General features: G+C 37.2%; 1 protein-coding gene and 1 long non-coding RNA gene across 18 annotated transcripts; one reads left to right on the top strand and one right to left on the bottom strand.

Annotated features, from left to right (window-relative positions):
* Positions 1 to 488: 488 nt before the first annotated feature.
* phf20l1 (PHD finger protein 20 like 1) lies at positions 489 to 14,808 on the bottom strand. 17 transcript variants are annotated; one of them, XM_083554680.1, is made up of 24 exons: positions 14,648 to 14,808; positions 13,558 to 13,691; positions 13,294 to 13,465; positions 12,794 to 12,889; positions 11,116 to 11,206; positions 10,943 to 11,031; positions 9,627 to 9,789; positions 9,411 to 9,536; positions 9,214 to 9,266; positions 8,856 to 9,078; positions 8,404 to 8,538; positions 7,880 to 8,065; positions 7,644 to 7,703; positions 7,235 to 7,525; positions 6,767 to 6,979; positions 6,443 to 6,499; positions 6,225 to 6,326; positions 5,660 to 5,803; positions 5,375 to 5,559; positions 4,686 to 4,785; positions 4,315 to 4,510; positions 3,401 to 3,650; positions 2,974 to 3,139; positions 489 to 1,807 (listed from the first exon to the last, which is right to left on the bottom strand). In XM_083554680.1, the coding sequence occupies exons 2-24, from the start codon at positions 13,638 to 13,640 to the stop codon at positions 1,665 to 1,667; spliced, it is 3,324 nt and encodes a 1,107-aa protein (XP_083410806.1). In that variant the 5' UTR covers positions 13,641 to 13,691; positions 14,648 to 14,808; the 3' UTR covers positions 489 to 1,664. The 17 variants fall into 17 exon arrangements, with proteins under 17 accessions (XP_083410806.1, XP_083410804.1, XP_083410805.1 ...); XM_083554678.1 differs by having other exon boundaries at positions 7,220 to 7,525; XM_083554679.1 differs by having other exon boundaries at positions 9,627 to 9,792.
* A 7,410-nt stretch (positions 14,809 to 22,218) lies between these two features.
* LOC310734459 lies at positions 22,219 to 25,151 on the top strand. The gene is made up of 2 exons (XR_014536043.1): positions 22,219 to 22,471; positions 23,563 to 25,151. It is a non-coding gene; the product is annotated as an uncharacterized lncRNA (long non-coding RNA).
* The last annotated feature ends 607 nt before the right edge of the window (positions 25,152 to 25,758 follow it).

Raw genomic sequence — 25,758 nt, forward strand, 5'->3', positions numbered from 1 at the left:
TTGGCAACACGAATGTCTAAATTTGTCATGACAATAAAGCAACCTTTGAATCATGTGTGTGTGTGTGTGTGTGTGTGTGTGTGTGTGTGTGTGAGCCATAATAAATCATAGTAATTAGAAAATTTAAGTACATTTAAAGGCAAATACTTTTGTACTTTTATTCAAGAGAAAGTTTAAATGGAGCACTTTAATGGGAGTAGTGTTTTTACCTAGTGTACCTCTACTTTTACTCAAGTGCACGCCTTGTCCATCCCTGAGATATTCTTCGTATGTGGCAAAGAATAATAGTTAACCAAATAAAAATAAAAAAATAATTTATTTATATATATTACAGAATATGCCCTTTCTGAATGTGCATTTGTATGCATGGTCTGGGTAATATAGGATAAGAATCATCACAAAATACAAAATATACAAGGGCGATTCAAAGGCAGTCCATAAAACTAGAGCACATAAAATGCAAATAATAATGATGTCATAACAGCAAATAGTCAGAATATCTTTTATTGAAGTACATAAAGTTAGTTGCATCAAGATTTTAAATAAACTCTAATGTACAGCTGGTATCTCATCAAAATCAACTTCAGATCCAAACACATTTTATACAGATGAATACAAATGTTGAATAAACAGACATGTTCAAGTATATATTGTCCTACTATGCCTTGTATTATTTCCTCCTCTTTACAGTACATAGAAGCAATTATATACATGTCAAACTAAAGCCGCACAAACATCCTTGTTAAATGCATCTACCTTCAGCTTTACACTAGCTTACTGCACTGAGGACAATCAAAATGACACTTGAAGCTTTTCAGAAGCAAATAGTTGGATAACAAGATTAACGGAGAACATGGGGGGGAGTATATTTGCATTCTGGACTAGTAGCCTGGACAAACTGACTCGTTGAAAAGGATTGTTCTGTATCGCATCATCCAGGCTCAAAATAAACTGGTGGTGGTTTAATTTGTGTGGGTCTTAAAACTTTGGCTCAAAGAAAAAGTCTCTGTATTTTTTTTATAAGTAACAATTTTATTCCTCAAGTGTTACAAATAAGAGCTGCGAAATATTACGTCCTCCCAAATACATTTCAGTAACTCAAACACACACAGTACTTAAGAACTACTCTTTTCTTTTTTTTTTACTTCTTCTTAGAAACCAATGGTTTGATAAATCACTCCTAATTATTTTTGCTTCAGTACAAGCTGTTATTCTGAGAAGCATTTCTGATAAAAGATTTCAAAAATAATAATAAAAAAAAAATAGAAAGGAAAACACCACTTTGCTTATGTATTTTTTATTCTCATACATATTTTCAATTATCTGCTGAATGCAAGTGGTGCAAGAAAACATACTAGGTTGAGTTGAGTAAGCTGATAACGTGAACATTGTCCTCATCGTCATGCGTTGTTGAGACAGTAAGCACTTGAACGCTGCATTGGTTTATACCTTTATTAGAAGCAACGGTGTTGCTTGTCACACAATTCTCTTACTGGAAAAAACATCCATTGCACAGGATCATAGTCTACATGTTCTTTAACTGTGTTTAACAGTATGCATTGTGCATTAGGTTCTGCAGGTATGTGCTGTTGTGCCCTAAAAGTCCTCCCAAATACACAAACACACACAGCCCTTAAGAGTTTGTCTCCAACCTGTGAGCATGCTCACACAGAGCACATTGTGCTCATCTGCTGCACTTTCCCCAAGTCCATCAGCAGCTGTTTGATTCGCCATTTAAGCTGAGGAAGTCTGGCCAAAGGGTCTGGAGGCTCCAATTCTCCAGTGAAATCCAACCAGCTCTCCAACACTGAACCCACAGCAGAAGTCAAACACAACAAAATAAGCAGTTAACAGTTGACAAGATAAAAAATAAATATGCAGAATTAATTGTGCTTGGTAAATGTGCTTGGTATAGCAGGTCCTGCAAATGCCTTGTAACTCCAGGCTGTGGGGGCTGAATCTGATTTCTTGTTACTGCCTGTGCAGGGTTTAACATGTTTCCCTTGTTTTTTGCATGGGGACATGCTAGCATTTGGATTGCAACTCAAATTTTCAAAACAGAAATAAACACAGGTTAAAGAACTTTATTCTAATAAGACTGCTTGTGCAAGAATTGAGTCAGGTGGGTTAACCATATAGTTCAGTGGTCCCCAACGTCCGGAGCGCGGAACAGCACCGGTCCATGGGTCTATTGGTACCGCCCCGCACAGAAAGAATTAATAACTTGCATTATTTCCCTTTTATTTCTTATCTGATTCTGAACGCTGTTTTATTTTAGAAAATTACCGGATTCTCTCCACCACATCTGTCTATGACTCACTCTTGTCATGATGCCTCGGTCACATGTCTTACCTCCATCCGCTACCTTCTTAAAGGGGCTCCGGCCGCTAACACATAATACATTACCGCGAAATTCAAAACCCCAAGATAGCAAAATAAACAAAAAACAACACCGTGGATTCACGCTTATTATTATATTTAGAAAATACCATTTTTTTGTCGGACGTATCATTTTAGTTTGTTGTATTTATCTGCCACACCTTAAAGGCCGGTCCATGAAAATATTGTCCGGAATTAAACCGGTCCGTGGCGCAAAAAAGTTTGGGGACCGCTGATACAGTTGGCCAGAATGATTACTGCACAAAAACACACCACTATTATTATTTATTCTTACATTTATGCTAGTCAAGAACACTGGATTCTTAGGAACAGTGGCTCCAAGGCAGAAATACATCCTGGAGTCAACCTCAACAAACATTTGTGCAATCTTTCATATCTAGGATAAATTTGAGTTGCAATCCAAATGCTAGCATGTCTCCATGCAAACACGGAGGAAACATGTTAAACCCTGCACAGGCAGTAACAAGAAATCAGGTTCAGCCCCCACAGCCTGGAGTTATTTGCAGGACCTGATATACCAAGCACATTTATGACTATTATCGAAGGTATACTTTACTATATCGACAAACTCACCATCTAGCTCTTTCTCAATGAGATCCATGCGGCCAGCCACCTGGTTCTGAACATCTTCAATGTGTGTAAGGAGGTTCATCTGCCACTGCAGACAGTTTCTGGCTGGCTCCACGAGCCCTGAGCTGCTCTCACTCACACAGCCAGTCAATGAGATAGCACTGCTAACCTGCACCCAAAAAACCCAGAACATCTGAATTTACACCCAGAGTGGGATCCATTTTTGTTCAATTCAGTTAAGTTTTAAAGGCATAATCCCTATATAATATCTAGCTGATTACAGAGTTAGGTTATGAACTGAAAAAGCAGAGGTAATGTTTTATGCATGGAGACTGGTCAAAGTTATCACATCAGCACTAAACTAAAACATCTTCTACCCCCAAGACTCACTTATATTGATTTGCAGCCCACTTGTGACCATCAAACTAACCTCCTCTTCCTTTGGTATAAATGAGAGTGTCTGCGAGGAAGTCTGGAAGCCCTGCTCATGTTTATGTTGGTGGCCCATGCTAGAAGGCTTTTGGTAGCTGTGCTCACTGGTGATATAGGTGTCAGGGTTTAAGTTCTGGTTGACGTGCTGCTGAAACATGATGCAGTCTGGAACTCCGCCCATAGGCTGGTCTTCGTCAGAGTTTACCCAGGAACGGGCCCACAAGTGCAAACTGGGATTGTGTTTATTCCTTTTGGAGTAAAACAACAAAATGTAAGAAAAATTTAAAAACTACATTATTCAAAAGTAAGAAGCATTAAGCATTTTCAGGAAAGTAAGCAAAAAAAAAAAAAAAAAAACACAAATTTCACTTTAAATGTTTTTAAAAACAGATTTTTACTTCTATCAAACACTGAAAGTGTGTCTCAGAGGTTAAGGCATGGGATCCAAAGGTCATGAGTTCAAATCCCAGCCACACTAAGCTGCCACTCATGGGCCCCTGAGCAAGGCCCTTAACGTCATAGCTGCTTAGTTGTATGAATGAGATAAATGTAAGTCTCTTCTGAGACAAGTAAGGGCTTCTGAAAAATATAAATGTGTCTGTTACCCTTAGGTTTCTTAACACTAGTCAGAAGAGCAATAATCCAAAATGCGAAGCCTAATTGGTGCTCTATTACATACACACTTTCCTCTCTAAATTCTATTTATTAACATGAGATACTGCCCCCTAATGCACATGTTCACATTACATAAAAGTCAGCAGACATCTCTGCAAACATCTACACATGATGACCACACATGCCTGCAGAAATACCTAAAAAACTATAGATTAGCCCATGTAGTAAACCAGCTGTTCTTTCATAGTTTTATATGTCCTCGCTCATTCACACTGACTCAGCAATAAATCCTCTTACTGTAAGATGTCCATCTTGAGCTGAAGACCATGAAGCACCTTTTTAACACTGTACACATCAGCCAGTAACTGATGGGTAGACACAATCTTCTTAGCGTTCTGATGCGAGTAGTTCTCAGTCAGTAAAGATAAGCCGTACATGTGGCCCTTGTATAGCCAGTCTTTTTCATGACGATATTTGGCATTACATCTCTGTCCTGTTGCACAAAAATAAGTTCAGAAAATGTAATACATTTTTGAAAATTATGAAATCCACAAGCAGGACATGTTGTAAAACGTACTAACTCAAAGGTAAACTCGCCTTTAGACCGACACATCTACATTTAGAAAGTCTTCTATATAATGTATTTACTGTGTGCACTAATTAATTACCTGGTGGGTCTCTACAGATGTAGCAAATATACTGGTCAGGTATGCTGTCCTCAAGTAGTCCCATACACACACTATGCTGCCAGCACATACACTCCTCACACTGAACAGGAAAAAAAAAAGAAATTGTATTGCATAACTCGTTCCCCTCCAAGTCAAAAGCACCACATTGTACTCAGAATGAAAAATAATGAAAACAAGTGGTACCAAAAAATGGACATCATGTGGACTGGGTATGTGCCCATATTTCACATGTAGCTGCTCCCCAAAGTTTAAGATCCCATTTCAAAGTCATTATTATTCAACAAGTATAAAAAGAAAAATTCAGGATGGATCTCCAGGACCAGGACCTTCCTCTAGTAAATCTCCTAAATGAGAAACAATCATTTTAATAAGTTGTTTATAAAGACTAACTGCCGCTTCTGTGACATTTACAGTTAAACCCGTCCTCTTCCTGTTTCTGTGACACCGATTGAATTAGACTTGTTAACGACTGGTTTAAAACTCAGTCAGGGGGTAAATCGATAACACAAACAAATTATTTTCCAAACAGAGTTTTTCTTGTATATTATTAAAATAGTTTAAATAGAACATAAGAAGGCACATAAAAGTGCTCTTGGTTATTTAGATTTGACCTTTTTTTTTGTTTTTTGTTACAATGTGTTCCCACCCAAACCCTGACACAAGCCCACCTGAATCATGAAGCCATTCTCTTCATCCATTTCACAGATACAACGGACAATCTCATTTGCAGAGTCATCCTCTTCATCCTGGAAATCCTCCATTGTGAGAGAGTCCAGATCTTGGTTGTATTCATCACCACTAAATAGCAGAGACTCTGTGGTGGAGTCCTCTAAGAAGTCAATGTCTGATAGGTCTGGAAGGACATAAGCATTGAGAAAAAACCCCAAAAAGATTTGTTAACAACCAGAAAACTTTCTTGTTTTGCATTAACATTAGCAAATCTAAATACTCACTCTCTCCTGTGAGATCGACGGACAGTATGGCACGAGGAAACTGGAAGGCTGAGTGTTTAGAAAAGGAGCTAGAGGCAGAGTGATGAAGGAGATACGCTGATCTCTCCAAGTAGGACATGGAGACATCTTCCATATCAGAGTAGCCTAAGTAAAAATGAGCAGAATTAAACCTCTGCACAAATGCTAATGCGGTAGGATTGATGTCGCTTTTCCTAATCCTAGATAAGCTTATGAACTGCTTAATGAGGTGACAGAGAGCCCGTTCAGTGTAGGGCATGTCGACAAAGCCTGAAAGTCCTTCAAATTAAGAGCTGTTTTGTCTCGAAGGCAAACAGAATGACGAATCAAAATATAATGGATTTTGCAAACCTTTGCTCACCTCAGCTGAAAAGATTTATCAGGTTGAATTGACAAGATTTAAACCGACTTATTGCACTGCTATTGTAAAAGCACTTATCTTATTCAATCTTTACCAATAAAATATGACAAACATTTAGCACTATTAAAACTGGTCAATCAAAATCTAGAATTCATTCAAATCCTAGAGAAATATACACTGTCTTACAGTACTGCTTGGATTTCTTCTTCTTCTTTTTCTTTTTCTTCTGTTTGAGTTTGAAAGGGTCTTTTTCTTTTCTATCTCTGCGTTCTTTATCCCTCTTTTTCCCTGGGGGGAGGGGGGGAAGTCGGGGGAGACAAGGAAGCAAGATTTAGTTAAATGATCAAAAATGTGCGAGACGGTAGGTTTTCTCACGACACACACAACAGCCCAGAAGAGCTTACCGATGAGCTGGCATTTGTCTTCAATTTTATATTTCCTTTCAGACTTCAAACACAGTCCTAGGGGGGAAAAAAAACATTTGCACAAAACACTTAAGTGCGGTCTTGAGCTTGAGCTTATGTCTGCTGCAAACCGTGACAGCCAGATAATGGTAAGAAACAGACTGTTATTATAGTGAAGGGAGTGAGATTCCAATAAGCATCATAGTGTTCTTCAAGCAGTACACTTTAAAAGTAATTAAACACACTGTGTATAGGATAAATTAATCATTAATAATGACATAATGGTTTTATTTAGCTTGATCTGAGTCTATCCATAATACACACCTTGATCCAGGTGTTTGTCCTTCTCACCGACCCTCTTCAGAATCCTGTCATTAAAATTCTCAAAAGTCTTGTCTCTGGGTAAAGTTGGCAGTGAGACTTCAGTGCTGTCTGAGCTGACAGAGGCAGAGGAGTGTTTCTTCCTACAAAACTTTGGAGGCTTCAAACAAGAGCCAGCACAGTCCAGCTGTAGCATGTGGCCCTGAGAAGACAGAGCTGAAAAAGAAAATGGAAAGCGATGTTAAAACCAGTGGGCTGCTCAAGCTCATACCCCTCATTCACCAACAACTCAAAAGCAATACAATAACCACTCGGAGAAGTAAGAATCAGAATACATGTTTTGTTTGTGACAAAAGGCAGCTGATGAAGTCATATGAGGACAAAAGTAAAAAGATTATTTATTAGATATTTAGCTAACTAAACTGACAATGGAGTTCAAACATATATTCACCCAACTATTTTTGCACATACAGGAGGAAGTGGACACTGTCCTTCGCCTTTTGCTGTCTGGCATCTCCACTAGGCTGCTTGTGGGTACAGAAGTAGATGTGGCTCTGGCATGACCTCCTCTTTCAGGTGAGCATAATTCACTCTCCAGCTCTTTATCATTATTGTGGTAATACTTCAGATGGTAATCCAGCAGCTTAGCTTTCCGAAAGGCTTTAGAGCAGCCTGGAATTTGACACTTGAACTTATTGTGGTCGAGGTCAACCAGAGACTCGTTAGGAGACATGGGGTCATCAGATCGCTTGGTATTTATTACTGAAAGTGAAAGAGTGAAGAATGAAAATGTATTCTCTTTTATCCCTAACATTCTGGATGACAGAGAAATGATCACATTGACTACTTAGTTTTCATAAATGTAAATCTTTTTACATACTGGGCTCTCTGGCGTGCTTGTTGGGTTTTTGGGTCCTTGAAGCGGTTTTTGGACCAGTAGCTTAAGAGACAACACAAGGGATGAGGTAGTATAAATAAAAATTATAATCGTCTGATATTTTAATAACATAACAGAAATTGAAGTCATTATTTACTATTATCTTAATAATTATAATAATTCTAAACTGAGAAACTGAAAATTATTACAGCCATTCTGTGGTATCAGCACAATCTTACCTGCTACAACATTTGGCAATCTCTCTGCCACTAACGTATGATTGACGAGCAACATGGCTGTCATTCCTTCTTTCTCAGTCAAGACAGATTGAGCAGTTGCAGGAGCAGGAACAGAAGGCGGAGGAGTACTAGTTACGGGTTTGCTTAAAGAGGGTTCAGCTTTTATCACGCAACTGTTGCCAGCTTCTGAAGAAAAAAAAAAAAGAAGAAGAATTAACTAAGAAAACGGCATAGATTAAAAAAAAAAACTAAAAAAAAATTAGACCCAAACATTTGAGACAAGAAATCCAGTTTTCCTTGTCCATGCAGCATAGGTAGTTGATACCTATTCTTTCTCTTGAATTTCACACCCCTTTTTATCAGTTTCACAAAAACCTCATTTTAAAAAGTTTTTTTTTTTTTTTTTTTTTTATAATTTAAAGGGGAAGGTTCTGATATCTATAATATTAATGAAAATTGTTTGACCTGATGACTACTTCCTGTGAACCCCTACTTTTTGTGTGCCATTATGTTGAATGCTGTACCTGTTCTCTGACTACTATCAGGTTGTGGTGTGTTGGGATTGGAATCCCGGCTGGGTGGTGAGGGTGGGCAGGTTGAATCTAAGGAAGTCGCGAGGCGCTGAGATCTTCTACGCTTCTGAGGAGAGTTTGAAGTGGCTACGCTCATGCAGAAAAAAAAAAAAAAAGCACAATTGAATGTGATTGTCAGATGTCCAGAAACTTTTGGCCATATAGTGTCCATGTATCTCTTTCACACAAATAATCTTTTTTTTTAATTATGGTTTCTATAACTTGATGTTTTTTATAACTATTTCTGTAATGTTTCTGATTTCAATCTCCTGCACACTTTTACATTCCAATACTTACTCCAGTATATCTTACAATGGCTACTTGTGTTTTTATTTTTTTTTATTTTATTTTTTTATTTGTAAGGAAGTTAACTGCGGTTTGACGTTTATAATTAGTTCACCCACCTGTGTGTCCATCTGAGAGGGTATGAATGGAACTAGGTGAGGGTTTAGACTCTGCTGCTGTGCTTGTGCTTAAGCTGCTGATGCTCGACTCTCCAGAATCATGCTTTAGTCTACAAGAGCGAGAGGGTCCTGGGGGTGTGCTGGGGACACATGCAGGATGTCTTTGGGTTACAGCAGACTGTAATGGCTCCTCACCAAGGCACGTTTCATCTGCTGGACCGGCCTGAGAAAAAAGCAAATACAAACAAAGATAAATAATTAAAAAGCTGAGGCAGTACTGATTGTATAAATTTAGCCTAGCAGGAAGAAGAAACTTTGGTGTCTATGCTACAGAGATAACAACAGTTGAACATCACACCTGTGATGCCATGGGAAGCTCTTCTCTGCAGTCACTCTCATTTTTGGCACAACCTACAATGAAAAGTGATCCACAGCATTAATAAAATAACTTTTTTACTTAACAGAAACACATTGGCTTAAACAGAATTTACATTAAAATTGATATCATTAAAGTGGAAAAGGCCACTGTAACATAATTAAGTAGAGAAATTGTACCTGCTGTTTTGTTGATGCGAGCTCTTTTCACATTGCTGCAACTGCCTTGTCTGCTGCTTCTCCTTTTTCTTTTAGCCATTTCAAGCTCCTCAGAAGATGGCTTACAGTCTTCCTCATCAGAAGAGCCTTAACAGGGCCATGAGATAGATGCATGATTTAGACAATAAGAAAGATTATATCACAATCATTTTTTGGTAAATTACGAAACGTTAATACCAAGCCTGTCAGAGTCGGCATTGTTGTCCTCATCGTTGAGTTCATCGAGCCTGGGCTCTGCTCGGTCATCTCTGTCTTTGTTACTGTTGGCACTGGTGCGAGGTCGACAGCCTCCTTTGCTTTTGGCAGCAGCTGTGGCTGCCTTCACAAGGGCAATCCAATCCTGCTTCATACATAACATGTCGCTGGTCATGGCAAAGATTAACAGGTGGATGAAAGACTTGAGTGGTGGGTGTTTATTTCTCTAGGGTGGGCGTTAGGACAAATCCATTATCATGATACAAGTGCAATCAGAACACTAATAACCCACACATTAATAGTTCACTTTCGGAAAAAATATTACGCTTACTGAGCACATATCATTATTACCTAATCAGTAAAATGACTGCTGAATTATGGTGCCAGGCGAGCTGTTTTGAGGATTTTTTGTGCTGATCTCTTGGGATTTTCACACACACCACTCATCAGAACCAGAAAACTTAAAAAAAAAAAAAAAAAAATGGGGAATGTTTTCCTGGCACACTTCGAGCCTATTAATACCAGGCAATCATTTGAATGTCACAGCTTATTTGAGAATTGTTGCTGACCATGTGCATCCTTTCATGGCCACAATTAATTATCTTCTAATTACTAGTTCCAGCACGATAACGCACCATGTCACAAAGCGTATTCATCTCAAAAACATGAAAATGAGTTCGATGACCTTCCCAGTTACCTTTGGAACGCAATAGAACGAGAGATTCAGAGCATGAGAGTGCACCTCGAAAATCTGCATGGATTGTATGATGCAATCACATCAACATGGACCAGAATCTCAAAAAAATGTCTCCCAATATCTTTTGGAATCCATGCCATGGAGAATTTAGGTTGTTTTGAGATAAAATTGAGATGCTTTCCCAGTATTAGTATTAAATTCGTAATAAAGGATTCAGTGAGTGTATGCCAGCAAGATCTCAGGCGAGTGTAATATACCATAATGTATCAGAGTATAAAAATTATATCATATTGATTATAAGGAATAATAGAATAATGACAAGTGGACAAAAAAGAAATGACAAAAATGTAAGTAAGCATAATTTGAAAAATGTCAAGCAAGTCAATCATCTAAATTTGTTTGTGAAAGGAATGTAAATTTTTTTTTGACAGATTTCTAATAAGAGAAAAATCTGTATTATTGATCAGTTCTAGCATTTTGAGAATTGTACGTAAAGGCAATCCTTCCAATTATTTTAAGATATTGAGTAAAGGTGTTGTCATTAACACAGAAAAGATTCTAGAGAACCAGTATAATGTGGACACCTCAAAAAGTCACTTACTTGTCCTTTGGCATCATCTGGCATAGATTTAATATGGATTCGCTTCACACAGCGAATCACCCCATCATAAAACTGAACCGTGTAGGTACCTGTGAATAAAAAGCATTTTTAGGCAGGCTCTAGTGGATCTATTTGATGAAGCTAATATGAAATGACATGAAAGGGACACTTGCCCTCTTTGTTGACACTTTCGATCTTGGCAGGATAATACCGGCAGTCTGTCCATCGAGCAAGAACTTCTTCGCCATCTTTCAGGTCCTGTAACTGAAGCAGACATGCATGAGTATTTACAGAGAGCTTCATATTAAGTTGCTTATCATAGATTTTAAACAATCACAAGTTTTCAACAAGACCAGCATTTATACATTTTTGTGCAGAAAGATAGTATGTGTAATGAAGTTCTATATTAAAAAAAGCAGAAAAAGATCTGAAGATGCAAATTCTAGTTCATTATCACAACACAACACTAAACCGCACCCATATTAATGTCCAGCAATGAGACATTGGTTAGAAATCTGTGTGATTATAGGTGCAGAACAATCTTACTCTAAATAACTACAGTTCATTTAATTGCAATCGGCAATAGAAAAACCTAAACAAGAAAAAAATCCCAAATTATACAAATACATCAGACATGACTGACTGATCTTGCTGATCTTGTAGAATATGAAATAACTTGTGGCCTGTACATAGAGAAGTCCTACAGAATACATATATACACAGTCAGGTCCATAAGCATTTGGACAGTGACAATTTTCATAGGTTTGAAATAAAGTAGTCAAGATGTGATCGAGTGGATTTCTGGCTTTATATAAAAACACTTTTGCATTAACTGTTTAAGTAATTACAGCTTTTCGCACAAGCTCCAAAGTAATTGAACTAAATTGAATTAAAAGGTAAATTTAGGTCATTGTAAAAATTTAAGGAGTATTTTTGATATCTGGCTGCAAATCCTTGAATCATTGACTGCCTGAAGCATGGAACCCGTTTTACATCACCAACTGCTGAGTTTCCGAAATAGAGATTCTTTGCCATTATGAGCTTCGGATGCTTTGGATCATCAGCCCTTCCATTCCATCTCCATACCCTTAACATATTCTGGTACAAGTTTATCTGGGTTTCCTGTGTCCAAAAATGTTTTGGTTCTCTTATTAAATGTAGTGCTACCAGTGGCGTACATCTTGATGAAAACCCTCTGTATTTACATTCATGAAGTCGACTCTTTATTGTAGATTTGACGATATGCCTACACCGTGTATAGTGTGTCAAGGGTTTAAATTTCCTCCAAGGAAAAAAATCCTTTAGTTATACTTTAGAATATTTTAGCTATAGTTAGTCTTCCAGATGTTTTGGTGTCACCAGAACTTTCTTTTTAAGAATGTAGCCAATCGTTTCTGCTATCTCCCATAATGATTCCCTCTTTCCCTTAAATGGACACCACTTTGGACTGTCCTTAACGTGTTATGAAACAAGATGCACTTTAACCATGAAACTGCTTGTCAGTCAAGTGTCCACATACGTTTAAGCCTATGAAAATAGAGGTTCTATGTTTTGGAAAAAAATTGGAATTCCAAGCAAAACTACAAAAATTGTGCTGCTTTTCACATATGTATGGACTCAACTGTATATCATTATGAACGAGCATGTCCATGCAATTTCAAAGTACCACTTTTTTTGTACCACTATGATTCAATGTAATGACAATAAATGGGATATTAAAACAAATAATCTCAGCCTCAGTATATACTTTTACAATTATATGGTTAATGGAGGGGGAAAAAAATCCAAACAGTGATGAGACAAGCAGTTATTAAAAAGCCAGATCTGAACAGATTGGCAATTGATGTGTACTTGTCTCTGTTGTGGCAAGTCTTTATGGTCCTCTGTGTTCTCTGTACATCCAGGAAGCTCACGCAGGCGAGATGATCTCATCTCACCGTGTCTCTCCTGGCAGAAATGTTTGCATGCAAGAAAACAAAAAAAAACAAACAAAACAAAAAAAAACAACATTTTAATAAACTATCTCGAATAAATAGTTAATGGGATCAAAGAACGCATTTTCATTTGCATAACCTTTTGACTCATCCAATTATTGCCCAAATTCCTACACATCCAGCTTCTAAAGGACTTTTTGTGGGGGCCCTGCACATTTTGGTTAACAGAAACTAATATCCACTGGCAGGCCACAGTCAGAAACAAAAACACTAATGCAGAGAGGAGCCATCAACACAGGGTTAGTTACTCCTGTATGATTTTACTAAACTATCAGCATGGTCATCGAAAATAATCTATTATGCCTTTCTCTAATGTGGGCTGCGTGCATACACACGATTTACATTATGCGGACATACAGCCATGTCTTCCTCTTCTTTCAGTCCCTCTTTACGCAGTGTGGGTCGGTCTAGCGGACGTAGTCTGTTGCTGTCCCATAAAATCCACTCGTCATATCGATGGCTCCAACGGTCAAAATGGACAAGCATTTTCCCTTCATCGTAGTCAATCTTCTCTATACGTGAAGGATACCTTCAAAGTTGGAGAATTTAGAAAGGTTTTTTTTTTTTATGTAACCTATACATCAAACAAAACATGCATTTTGTTTTTTTTTTTCACTGTACCATTTTTGCAAATAGTCCTGAGCTTCCACTCGGGCTCCAACTTCAAATGTAATGCCAGGCCTGTTAGGGGGTTTCTTACTCATGTTAAAGGTGATCTGCTCAATTCTTTCCCAGGACACACACGCTCTCGCCTTCTGTACGTGAACAAGAGGATCACAGTTTCTGGACATTCCATATACAACAAAGAGCAATCAGACACAGTTGTAATGGATTTTTTGACTAGATAGCAAGCTTCGTGACGTTTGTGTTGAAACACTTTCTACAAATCTTGCAATGAATTATTGAAAAGCTCCTGGTTCGGTTTCAGCTGAGCAAACTGAACCATCTTACAGCCTTAATGTCCATAAAGTTCATCCTGCCACTTAACATTAGTCTACACATTAATTTCACGGGTTGTAGGTGCAGAATTACATATCGCTACATGACAACAACTAGTTTCTAATCAAATGACCTATAATCCAGTAGTGTTTTTAAAACAGTAAGTATTATGTTTGCTAATTTACGCACCTAACCGGTCTGCTCCCACTACTTAGCAAGCTAAGCTATGCTGTATATTTTATAGCGTATGCAGATTCAGCTATAGCCTTCTTTTTTATAAATATATATACATATTAATATTCACACGCATACAGTAAAGGTCGTGTGTTTTATAATCGGTTTAATTGTGTAGAGTTGGTAAAAACAAATACAAATCCGTCCTGGCTCAGTGCGCTAGTCAGGAGTATTCGACTTAGCAGCTAGCTAGCTAACCAACGCTAGCACTACCGATATACTGTATATGTTCACTTCTTACAGTCTGCATTAGTGACTGCAGGTCAGTTAAGGGATTATTTGACGAGTCTAGCCATAGTTAGAGATCTTTATATTTATTAAAAACAAGTGAAAAACGCCAATGTCCGTCCATATGGTTGATCAGCTGATCGGATCAGTGTTCGGGCTTTACAGTAACATTCTGTGCTAAAATGACAGGCCAGGATTGTTGTTGTTTTTTTGTCATTCATTATAAAGTAACGCTACTGAAAATCATTAGTCTTTCTGGCGTGCTAGGTAGAGATGAATGAGAGAGAAAGAAAAATGCACAAGGCTTTACCTTTGTAACTTCATTAAAGGTTTTGCTATGAGTTCTGTCTCTTCATTCTTCTGTTGAGAGACATTTTTAAACCCAGCTAGCTAACCCAAACAGGGGGCGTCTGCACGTACGGCAACCTCTGGAATGACGCAATACGCACAGGTCACGTGACACAAGCGCACGGCCGTATTTATTTATTTATTTATATCATTCTTTGTTATATTTGTTCTATCTATCTATCTATCTATCTATCTATCTATCTATCTATCTATCTATCTATCTATCTATCTATCTTTTGTTTTTTTCTTATTTCCTCTTCTCTTTACTGTTTAATATTGTTTATTGTTTAATATCTGCGTTTTTCTCGTTACTTTAAAATGCTAACATTAGTAGGTCTAAGATTATAATTTAATTATAAATAACTCACATAAACAATGTTTTTTATTGACAAACTTTTACTTTTTCTTTAGTATTTTTAAAGTCGCTGATTTGAACTCTGGAATAAACTGGATGCAATTAATAATGCATCTTTAAAATGCGTTGATGCAAATGCTCAGTTTATTTCACTAAAACTTTATGATCAAAAATACATGATGACAGTTCACATAGCTGCATCACAAGCTGTGCTTTCCTTGCACGCGGTTTAGCTTCTCGCTTAGCAACCTCCGAGGGATGATTTAGTTTCGGCACCACCGAAATGCATTCACATGGTGGGAGCTTACATTAAACAATGATATTCACTGGTTCCACTTTAGTGACAGTTGTTTATATCCAATGGATAAAGAGCCTTGTCTTACGCTGCCATGTCTTGATTGGTGAACTAGTGTATAGGTTTGTTACAGTAATGGAGGCCCCCTTCCAAGCCCCAAGCCCTAGGCTGCTCTGCCTATAGCTAGCGCCGGCCCTGTTCAAATGTATTTATTTATTTATTTATTTATTTATTTATTTATTTATTTATTTATTTATTTATTTATTATTTTCACTATAAATTTATTTAAATTATTATTATTTATTTTTCAACCTTGTTTAATTGTTAGTTTGTTTATCGGTTTCTTTATTAAAATTTGTACTGTTCATTATCATGGATTTATTCATTTATTTATAATAATAAAATTATATTTCTAACCATGCCTACCACAAAACAACTCTGAATTAAATTCACAGCAACTCCAAAAGAAATCTTCAGCTTGAACCTACTAAATGTGCTCATAATAAACTCCAATATGAAAAACTTTGAAATATTTGTGATGACTTGAGTAATTCTTGTGCATATTTGTACAGACTTTGTAGTTTGTATTTTTATTATTCCCATGTGAAGCGAGTGGTTCTGTGTGATACTGAGGGAATCACTGTACTCAAACATAAGGGTTAATATTATGAATAGTTTCATTGTTATTGCCTTACAATAAAAAAGCATGGGCTCAGTTTCTTAGTTGCCATTATTTCATGACACTTAATGTTATATTAATGAGAAATCTGACCTAAAACTAGCAGAAACAGCAAGCATCATGGCAAAGACGGCTTTTCTAGATAACAATAAAAGAGATGACAAGCACTGTGGTGTTGCAATGAATGCTGGAGCTTTGGAAGCTTATCTGAGCGGAGGATACAGATGAGGAGGCGGACAGACGAGTTGAGAAAACCAGAAAGGATTACAATGTTGCTGCATTGGTTTCTTTATATAAAGACTAACCCCTGCTGCCATTACTATCAGAAGGTTTTTCGAACAAAATTTAATGTAATATAACAGTCTGTTAAGCAAATGGGCCTTATAATAACATTGTAGTCATTGCATTGTATGTACTGTTTTTCAGGTGAGTATGAATGTCACTGCAGACTGAATGGGAAATTATAGTAGTATGCCACAAAAACCTCCATTGCAAAGATGAATGTCATTTAAATGTTCAGTAGTGTAGAAGCCACACACACACACACACACACACACACACACACACACACACACACACACACACACACACACACACACACACACACTCTCTCTTATGCAGAGATGTGAAGAAAAAAATATATTGTCAGATGAGTCATTCCTCACCATATTCTTAAACAGTGAGTAAGTACATGTAAATTATGTACCAATGGAACTATAAAATGCCTGAAGGTTTAACTCCTGTAAAGAATGGGTACAGTAATCCTTATGTTCTAGTGGGCAGTTTTAGATTGATGTGTTAGACAATGCTTTCTAGCAGCATCATTAAAACACTAACTGAGGTAATTTATTTTAAAAGAATGGTGTTTATCCCTCCAGCTATTCCAGATACTTGTACCTATGATGAAGCACTGTAAAGTTGTTCTGTCGCCTTCCTGTACTCCATACATCAATGAACAAGGTTACATGTGCTCCAATTCGTCCATAGGGTGTTGAAAATCTTGGAGATTTTGTGCCCTCCAAACAAAGCTTCAGCTTTCTCAATGTCAGTTCCAATGGTTGTTGCAGCAACAAACCCCCCTTTCTGCAGTCCTAAAATTGACAGTCATATTTCAAGTTCAGTCAACAGTTCCACCATGCTGTGAGGAGTGTCACATGTTTTAGTATTGTCATATGCACAGTATGAATCCAACTTGATGATGTTGAAATCATACTGTGCAACAGATCTGGGCTTAATGATGATGTTAAATGCCTCAAGTCAATGAACATCGTTTTTTTTTTTTTTATTGCAGTACCCAATTTGGAATGAGTCCAGTAATTCCAGCATGATGCCCTAGATGTGTGCCATGGCAAGCCCCTTAAAGCAATTAATGATATATTGAATATAGTTGCTGCTTAATTTCACTTCTTCTAACTTTACTTCACTTCTACTGATTGGAGCTCAACTGTATTTAATTCCATAGTTCTTCAGAATCACCAAGTTTACAAACATGAAAAACAGCAACACATGTTAAGTTAATTCATAGACATGCCATTACAGATTGTTAATGCCTCCCTTGTTTCTTACCTCACAATATCCAGAACTCTTAAATATCCTCTCATTTAAGTTACTGTTACCTGCTTTTATTATGCTATCAACAAGATGTCTGTTGATAACCTACAATTATTACCAAATTTAGACTGAAAAATTAGTATCATGGCATCCTTGAACTGCTTTCATGTCCTCTACAGGAACCAGTTTTACTGAATGTTTTTAAAACTCTTAATGGTTTACCTTTCACCTACAGTATAGCTCTGATCTGCTGAACTAATCCTTCTCTTATATCATTAAAACAGTTGCTATTGGTTGTTCCATGATCTTGATTGAAGGCTCAGGGGGATTGTGCCTTAGCAGTGGCTGGACATCAGATGTGCTCCTGCTCTTATAGTTTTTGAATCAAAAGTTCAAATTGAATTGTAAAATTCAAAATTTTAACTTTTTAAAAATTAGCATTTTACCCCTATTCTTTGTTTATACACTATTGTCTTTTTCCATCTTTTCTTATATTTCTTTCTTTTATAGTTGTCTTTATGTATTTATAGTTGTCCATACCTATCCTTTTGTTTCTCACTGTGATCTTTACAAATAGCTAGGAGCAAATATCTTGGTCAACTTCGGTTGTATTAAATGTGTTTATAAATTACGTAATTACTTACCAACTTAATTATTCACAAGTTATACTTAATGTTCATCCTGGTTCTATCTGCATAAAAGTGTGTGACTACAGACTTACAGGTTACCTGTCCACCAAATCATGCAATAACTATTATCTTCTATCTAACCCAGCAGACTAGGAGACAGTCAGATTAAATGCAAGCGTTCCTCACACACACAATCCTTGTATGCTTTGGAGTGGAATTTGATCAATGAATCTTATACACTTCATCATCTGGATCTTGGCTCCTTTAAGAGCTCTATGTGGGATCTCACCATTCTACTGGAGCCCAAATGAGATCATGTATGATGCCAAATTGAAATTCATCTCTAGAAAGACTGCCTTTTTCTCAGCAATAACTTCAGCATACATGGTGGGAGAACTGCATGTTTTATCAATAAGATCACTTTGCAAATATTGTTAGCCAGACAACTGTGGACTGATCCTGTGGCGGAACCCAGGATTTCTGCTCAATGTTACCTACTTTTTTTTAAATAACTAATTAATCACTCATTATTTTATGATTGGGAACTTGCTGTGTTCCTTGTTATGGCCAGTATGTGGCCTACAAAGTGTGCCTACTTGCTCATCAAACCATTCATTTGTGTTCATTTACACCAGAGGAAAGACACAAGGAGCTCCTATGTCTAAACAGAGACGGGTTTACTGGATTATTGATGTAATCAATTTGGACTACAGGCAGACCTCCAGCATGACATGCCACACTACCCTAACCCTAGGGGTGTCTCCAGTTTATGAGTATTATTTATAGATATGCTGCTTTAGGAATTCTGTATTTCTGCTGGCTGGGCACCTTCCCCATGTTCAACAGGGTTAACATTGCCCCTCCCCATGGCGTGAGTGTTGCTGTCATTTCTCATTACATATTGCATATGCTTTCCAGTTAATTAAAACATAAGGATGACCTCAGTGTTCCCTCTGATTTGGAACCAGGACTAAGCAGATGGGTAGCCTGCAAAAAAGCTCCAGGAACTCAATAAATGTATGTATGCTAATGATATTTATATCACATATTTTCCCAAAGACTTGGCATGCATGTGCATTCAAGCAAGAAGGTATCCTGGTGATTCTGACCATCCCTGGGGGGTTATCTGCTGTTAATAGAACAGCAGTAACATACATAATTCGCAGTTTTGATTGACCTTGACAATAGTTGCAGTCTTCAAGCAGGTCGGGACAACGGTTGGTTGGCTCAACACTGGTGGCTTTACCTGTGTTGCTTGTCATGTGCAATATAGTTTTGTTTTGTAGCTAGAATTGTTTCCTATATTTAGTTTGATTTTGGACATTTAACACCAGACTGTTATTGTTTCTGTCTTCCCTATTGCTACCTTATTAAGATTTATAAAACAACTAAACTTGGTTTTGGTTTGTAGTGTACATACATTATTTAGCTACACTCACATACTTTATGATGTACTGCAGGTGACATTCCACATTTAGACAAGATGTCCCAGACAGGGCATTGACACAGTCTTGTTTTACTGATTTAGTACCTTTAGCTATAAAACACACAGATTTGTTTTATTCCCAGCACAGTCGTCTTGAATATTTGTCTACACTTCATTTAGCTTCTTTTTTTCCAGCTAGCTTGGCAAATGTCATGCTGATGAAACTTAGGAAAACTTGAAAAATTAAACAGTGTCTGTCGGCGCTCATTGCATCATAGTGTCAGGCTGAAGCATCCTTTGTGTATATGCTATATTACTGACACCAAAAATGAAAATTTTTCCGTTTTGCCCACACAGTGCCAAGAGTTACATATGAAAGCAATCCATGATCAGATTACATTCTGTTATTTGAGAATACACATTTTTTTAAGTGTTACTTTAGGGATGACCAACCATTTCATTGACTCAGACTTTAAGTCCTGATTGTTTTATACTAGCAGAACCTGTCTTGCTAAGATTCACACACTGTTGATCTTAAATTAATTGTAACATAATTTCTACATTAATTGTAACATAATTTAATTTACTATCAACAGGAAATATTCAAGATTCAGGCTACACTTGGCACTTAATGAAAATCATAATTTTAGCAATATAATAATTTAATAAAAAGCAATTGTATGCAATTTTGTTATTATTTGTAGGATATTCGTATAAAGATAAAGCTTTTTCTGTGGCATACGGTAGATTGGCCTTGCACCCAGGTGTGTAGTCAGGGCATGTGCTGGTCAACTGGCACAGGTTTGACCGACATTTTCAATCTGTCACTGACCCAGGCCATGGTTCCAATATGCCTGAAGACTACGACCATCATACCAGAAATTAAGCATTTAGCGGCAGAGAGGAGAAACTGCTTCTGGGTCACCTTAGAGTGGGCCTTCCACCCACACTGAACCCACACCAGTTTGCCTACTGTTTGAACAGGTCAACAGAGGATTTTCCAAAGGCCATTTCCACTGCTCTTCATTCAGCCTTCATTTATCCAGATAGCAAAACCACATACAAAGGATACTGTTCATTGTCTTTAGCTCTGCATTTAGCATAGTGATTCCCACAAAACTGACAATTAAACATAGACCTGGGTATCTGCACCTGTATATGCACGTGGATTCTTGACTTTCCCACCAGTAGACCTCAGTTTGTAAGGTTGGTCAATCACATGTCCTCAGCCCTCATCCTCAACACTGTGCTGAGCTCACTGCTCACCCATGACTAAATTCCTCTGCATAACTCCTTCATTAATAACATCTTTATGAAGTATGCAGATGACACCTCAGTGATCGGTCAGAAATGCAACAACAATGGATCTGGGGTTCCATTATTAGGCTCACCCTCAATTCCATGAAGAGTGAAGGGTTCGTTGTAGACCAGAAATCGACCATCAACAAACACTCCCCTGTCTACATCAACAGGACTAAAGCTTTAAGTTTCTGGGTGTTCTCATCTCTAAAGATCTGTCCTGGCACCAGAACACTTCAACTCTGGTGAGGAAAGCACAATAGCGCCTATACTTTGTGAGGAGACTTAAGAAAGTTGATTAGATTTCACCACTGAATCACTGAGAACATCCTGACCAACTCTATCACAATGTAGTAAGGAAGCTCCACAGTGTGTGAACAGAAAGCCCTGTTGAGCAAAAAGTGCAGCATTAAAACCCAAAGTCCTGCCATTAAGCATTTGCACTAAAGTATATGTCTGCACAGAGAACAAAATTTCATCAGGGACCGTGTTTCAACCTGCATATGAAATTGATGATTAGCACCTGCTTGGTATAACTGGTTTATCATACACCTGACTCTGATCCTACAAAATCCCTGATATTGTGCAAGTTTACAAAATTTAGAAATTAAAAGCCAGAGGATAGTCACACCAAATATTGATTTGAATTAGATAGTTCTTCTGTTCACCCAGTTTGCATTTGCTTTGCATTATGCAATCGTACTTCCCAGCATTTCTTCAGCCCCACCTAAAACACAGTTCTGTACATGTCAGTTTGGCTTTAGTTTATGCTACTTCAAAGATATCAAGTAAGATTTTGGATCATAGCTGATGTTAGGGAAGTGCTCTAATCCTAAAATTTGAAACATTTGTCAGTAGAGGAAATTTCACTCTGGATTCTCAGATTATATTCCTCTAAATGTATTTAAAATTAGTTGGCATTCAAAGAAAAATCACAGAAAAGTTAATGGGATATTAATAGAATATACATATTTTTTTTATATAATTATAATTATATATACATATATATATATATATATATATATATATATATATATATATATATATATATATATATATATATATATATATATATGGGAGATTATTCTTTATATTATTATTCTGTTCATGACCCAAGTCAGAAATGATGTCTAGGATTTGTTGATATGACACGTTCCCAAGCCCTTATTGAATCTTCATGCTTCACTGAAACAGTGATTTGCAGCGAGCCTCGGTTGGATCACACGTCTCTCTCACTCGCCTAGCATTCAGTGAACACACTTTGAGGAATTGCTATGGCAACTGGTTGCTATGGGTGATATGACACCACCACACACTCAATCTGTTAGGGGGGGTTGAGGGAGTTGCACAACAAAAGCCAGGAATGCAAGCAAGGACCAGAAGCTATTATTTTGATTTCTGATCGAATTGAGGGAAGGCGTTCCAAAAAAAGTTGAGAAAACGTACGGCTTTAGGGAAGGTATCATAATGGACGTAGAGACTTTCTCAGTTTATTTTTGCTGTCCATCTGCTTGTCTCTGATGGATCTTTTTTAGCTGCTCTTCCACAACAGGTAAGTGAGTGATTGCATTGCATTCCAAACTGCTAGTGACATGGACCACGAAGCTTCCACTTTCATCACAACTCCTTAGATATATGACCCAGAGACATAGTAAAAATTGTAAGATGTTATACATTATATAATAAAATGCACAATTTTAGGATGTATCAATATTAAAAATATACAAGGTAGGACATTCCCCATACTGCTGCATGAACAACATAATTCTGTTACCAGAGATATGAAGACATGCATGTGAGTTTTACTGGATTTATGTTTCTGCCGTGTAAACATGTGTAATCATGTTAGTATGTTGAATTGGAATTCAGTGCCGTTACAGTGCAATAGATATGATAAGATGACTTATATACGAGTAGTTAAAGAGTTACAGGTACGGCACATGCAAAATGCTCGTACATTATGAAATCGTGAAATTTCGCAGGGAGTGCCAGGTCTATTATTGGGTACTGACATCAAAGAAGTGTAGCGTTGTAGGGTCACAGCCTTCAGTGGAGCCGGTTATTTTAACACATTCGATTATGAAAAAGCCAGCTCACCTTTTTCTAATATTCCACTCATTTTCATGCCATGTATTAAAAAAGGTTTGAAGTGTTTTCTGATTTTATATATAAACATTTTTTGTGGATCTTTTATAATATATATATATATATATATATATATATATATATATATATATATATATATATATATGTGTGTGTGTACCTTGTTAGTTGCAGTGTGGAGCTTTATGATAATGTTTGATATGGTTCACAATACAAACCATCTAAATTCATAGCAGTACATGCAAAATATAACCAGGCATATGGCATTAGAAAGCCTTTTAAAGCCTTGCGATTTCACTTAAAAGCAGATATTTATGTAACAACATCTCTCCTATGTTATTTTTAATACGTGTTTTCGTAACGAACACGGAGTACAGCGGTAAGGAGGATGGGACTGAAGCATGGAACATTCTGTTTTTAGTTACACTTCCTTTTTATTTATTTATTTTTTTTCTAGAACCTTCTCCAAAATTAAACTCTGACCATGTTTTTATAGATAAAAAATTTATGAACCTGATGGTATTACAATGCTTTTGGCAGGAAACTTGTTGAATCTGAGGCTGGTCGTGATGGCTACATGCCACTGAGGCCGTGGTGATAGAGACTTGTGAGTTACAGAGAAGCTGAGGATGGCAGAGCACCTCCACAGCAGCACGCTGTCTGCGTCAGGGGCCACTCAGCCCATCCCTTTCCTCACCCTTGAGCAAAAGGCTGCCTTTGTGTTTGTGCTGCTCCTCTTCATTTTCCTGGGCCTGCTGATCGTGCGCTGTTTCCGCATTCTGCTGGACCCTTACAGCAGCATGCCTTCTTCCACATGGACAGACTACATGGAAAAAGACACATTTGACTATCGCATCGCCTGAGGGACTGCTTGGGCTTGGCCGGTCATGACGCCACATGATGGCTACCTCTCAGTCTCCAAAACAGAGTCGAATAACACCTCTATGCTGGTGGTGTGGTGGCATGATGTCTGATTTTTGAAAAAAACAAAACACGTGTTCTACTATACATTTCTTCCATTTGCACTTATGGAATAATTTGCTGCCAGCACAATACCTCACCTCACCTCAATTTCACCACACCTGATAAGTGATGTCACATCCAGGTTTCCTGAGAAGTATTAGCGATGACATACCCGAAGCTAAAACTAGCCAATTACCTATCATAAACAGTTTATCTTATGTTGATGCAGTGTTTATTATTCATTTTTACAATGAGGGTAAATCCTTTACTAAACTTATCACTCCACTACCTTTATAGAACTTAAAGTGCTTTGGTTTAGAGATTGTAAAAATCTTCTGAGCTCTTGGTTGAGAAAGTCCTGAGCTTTTGGCCTTATGATTCAGTGTGTTTACAGAGCTGCCGGGAAAAGAAAATCCTGGCCTCATTGTTATTAAGCTAAATGTCAATCAATGTAATGACCAAGCAGCCTTCTTAGGCATCTGGATGAGAGCTTTGACAAGTTCCTCCTTTCTCTCTTACTCTCTTTCTGTCTTTTTCTCTCTGCAGTGTGCTTTAATTGGGTGTGTCTGATGTGGTGCATATTGTTCAACGGTATTTTCCTAATCACAGAAATGAACTGTTCATTCAAATGGTGTGAATTCACTGTTGTGCACAAGCATCAGTGCATTATTGATTTCGCAAATGCTCTGGTGCAAAGCTGTGATTAGCTTAACTACATGTTTTTAAAAGAGATCCAGCTCACATAAACAAAAAAATGTGTCTACGATGTGCAAACGATATGAATTGCCATTTCAGTGCCTGTTTTTATTTAATTTTACTACCTGCTATTGATTTATAGTCTGTATAGTTGAGACTGCTCTGTTTGAAACTGTCACTGGAGGCAGTTATTGCCACAGCACATTAAGCTCTAGTGTCAGGAATTACAGTAGTCATTACAATGCACATTGAGAGTGTGTGTGCATGTGCGAGTGTGTGTGTGGGTGTGTGTGTGTGTGTGTGTGTGTGTGTGTGTGTGTGTGTGTGTGTGTTTGATATATTAGGTACTTGATACTAAGACTCTTCAGAAAGACCATGTGCCATGTGGTTTACAAGTAGGTCTTGCATTTGATGTGCTTTTTATATTTGTTTCCAAATAAAAATAAATGTATTTCTCCCAAGTTTCCCAATGATAGAATTCTGTCAAATTATTTGATATACTATATGACTTACAAGCAGATAAAGAGATTTCTTTCTTTTTAGAGCACGATGCTTTTAGAATTTACTTTTTGAGATGACAAACATTCTTACATTTTGTTACACAAGGTGTGTTTTATAGGAAGGTAATAAGAATAAATAGGAATAGGAATTAGAAATAGGAAATATAAATTCCTTAAAAAATAATTGTCATAGCCAATCACCAATAATACCAATAATAAACCAAAATGAATTGGTTTTACTGTGAGACTAAAATACCATTTGGTAGAAATGCTTTAATCATATAAATTAATAATTCACTGTTGACACTTAACCTCTATGATCGGCAATAATAATCATTTAAGGTTACTAATATTAAAACATAGCAAGAAACTCAAATCAAGGAGATTGTCTTCATTTCCCTACATTAGTATGTAATGATGAATCTCCACTTTGGACTGAAAAGAGCAATATTTTACAGTAGGCTGATGTGCGATTTGGCACCACATTAGCAGTATGGACCATTTACATTTACGGCATTTGGCGGATGCGCTTTTGCAAAGCGACTTACATTTATCTCATTTATACAACTGTGCAGTT

Source organism: Silurus aristotelis (genome assembly GCF_946808225.1).
Source record: "Silurus aristotelis genome assembly, chromosome: 1".
In the NCBI taxonomy this organism is placed as follows: domain Eukaryota; kingdom Metazoa; phylum Chordata; class Actinopteri; order Siluriformes; family Siluridae; genus Silurus; species Silurus aristotelis.

Coding starts and splice junctions, on each gene's coding strand:
- phf20l1 (XM_083554665.1), bottom strand. CDS start 13,640: ATGAGTAAGAAACCCCCTAACAGGCCTGGCATTACATTTGAAGTTGGA. Junction 9,079..9,213: donor AGCTTCCCATGGCATCACAG/GTGTGATGTTCA, acceptor CTTTTTTCTCAG/GCCGGTCCAGCAGATGAAAC. Junction 4,511..4,685: donor CATCTGTAGAGACCCACCAG/GTAATTAATTAG, acceptor TTTGTGCAACAG/GACAGAGATGTAATGCCAAA.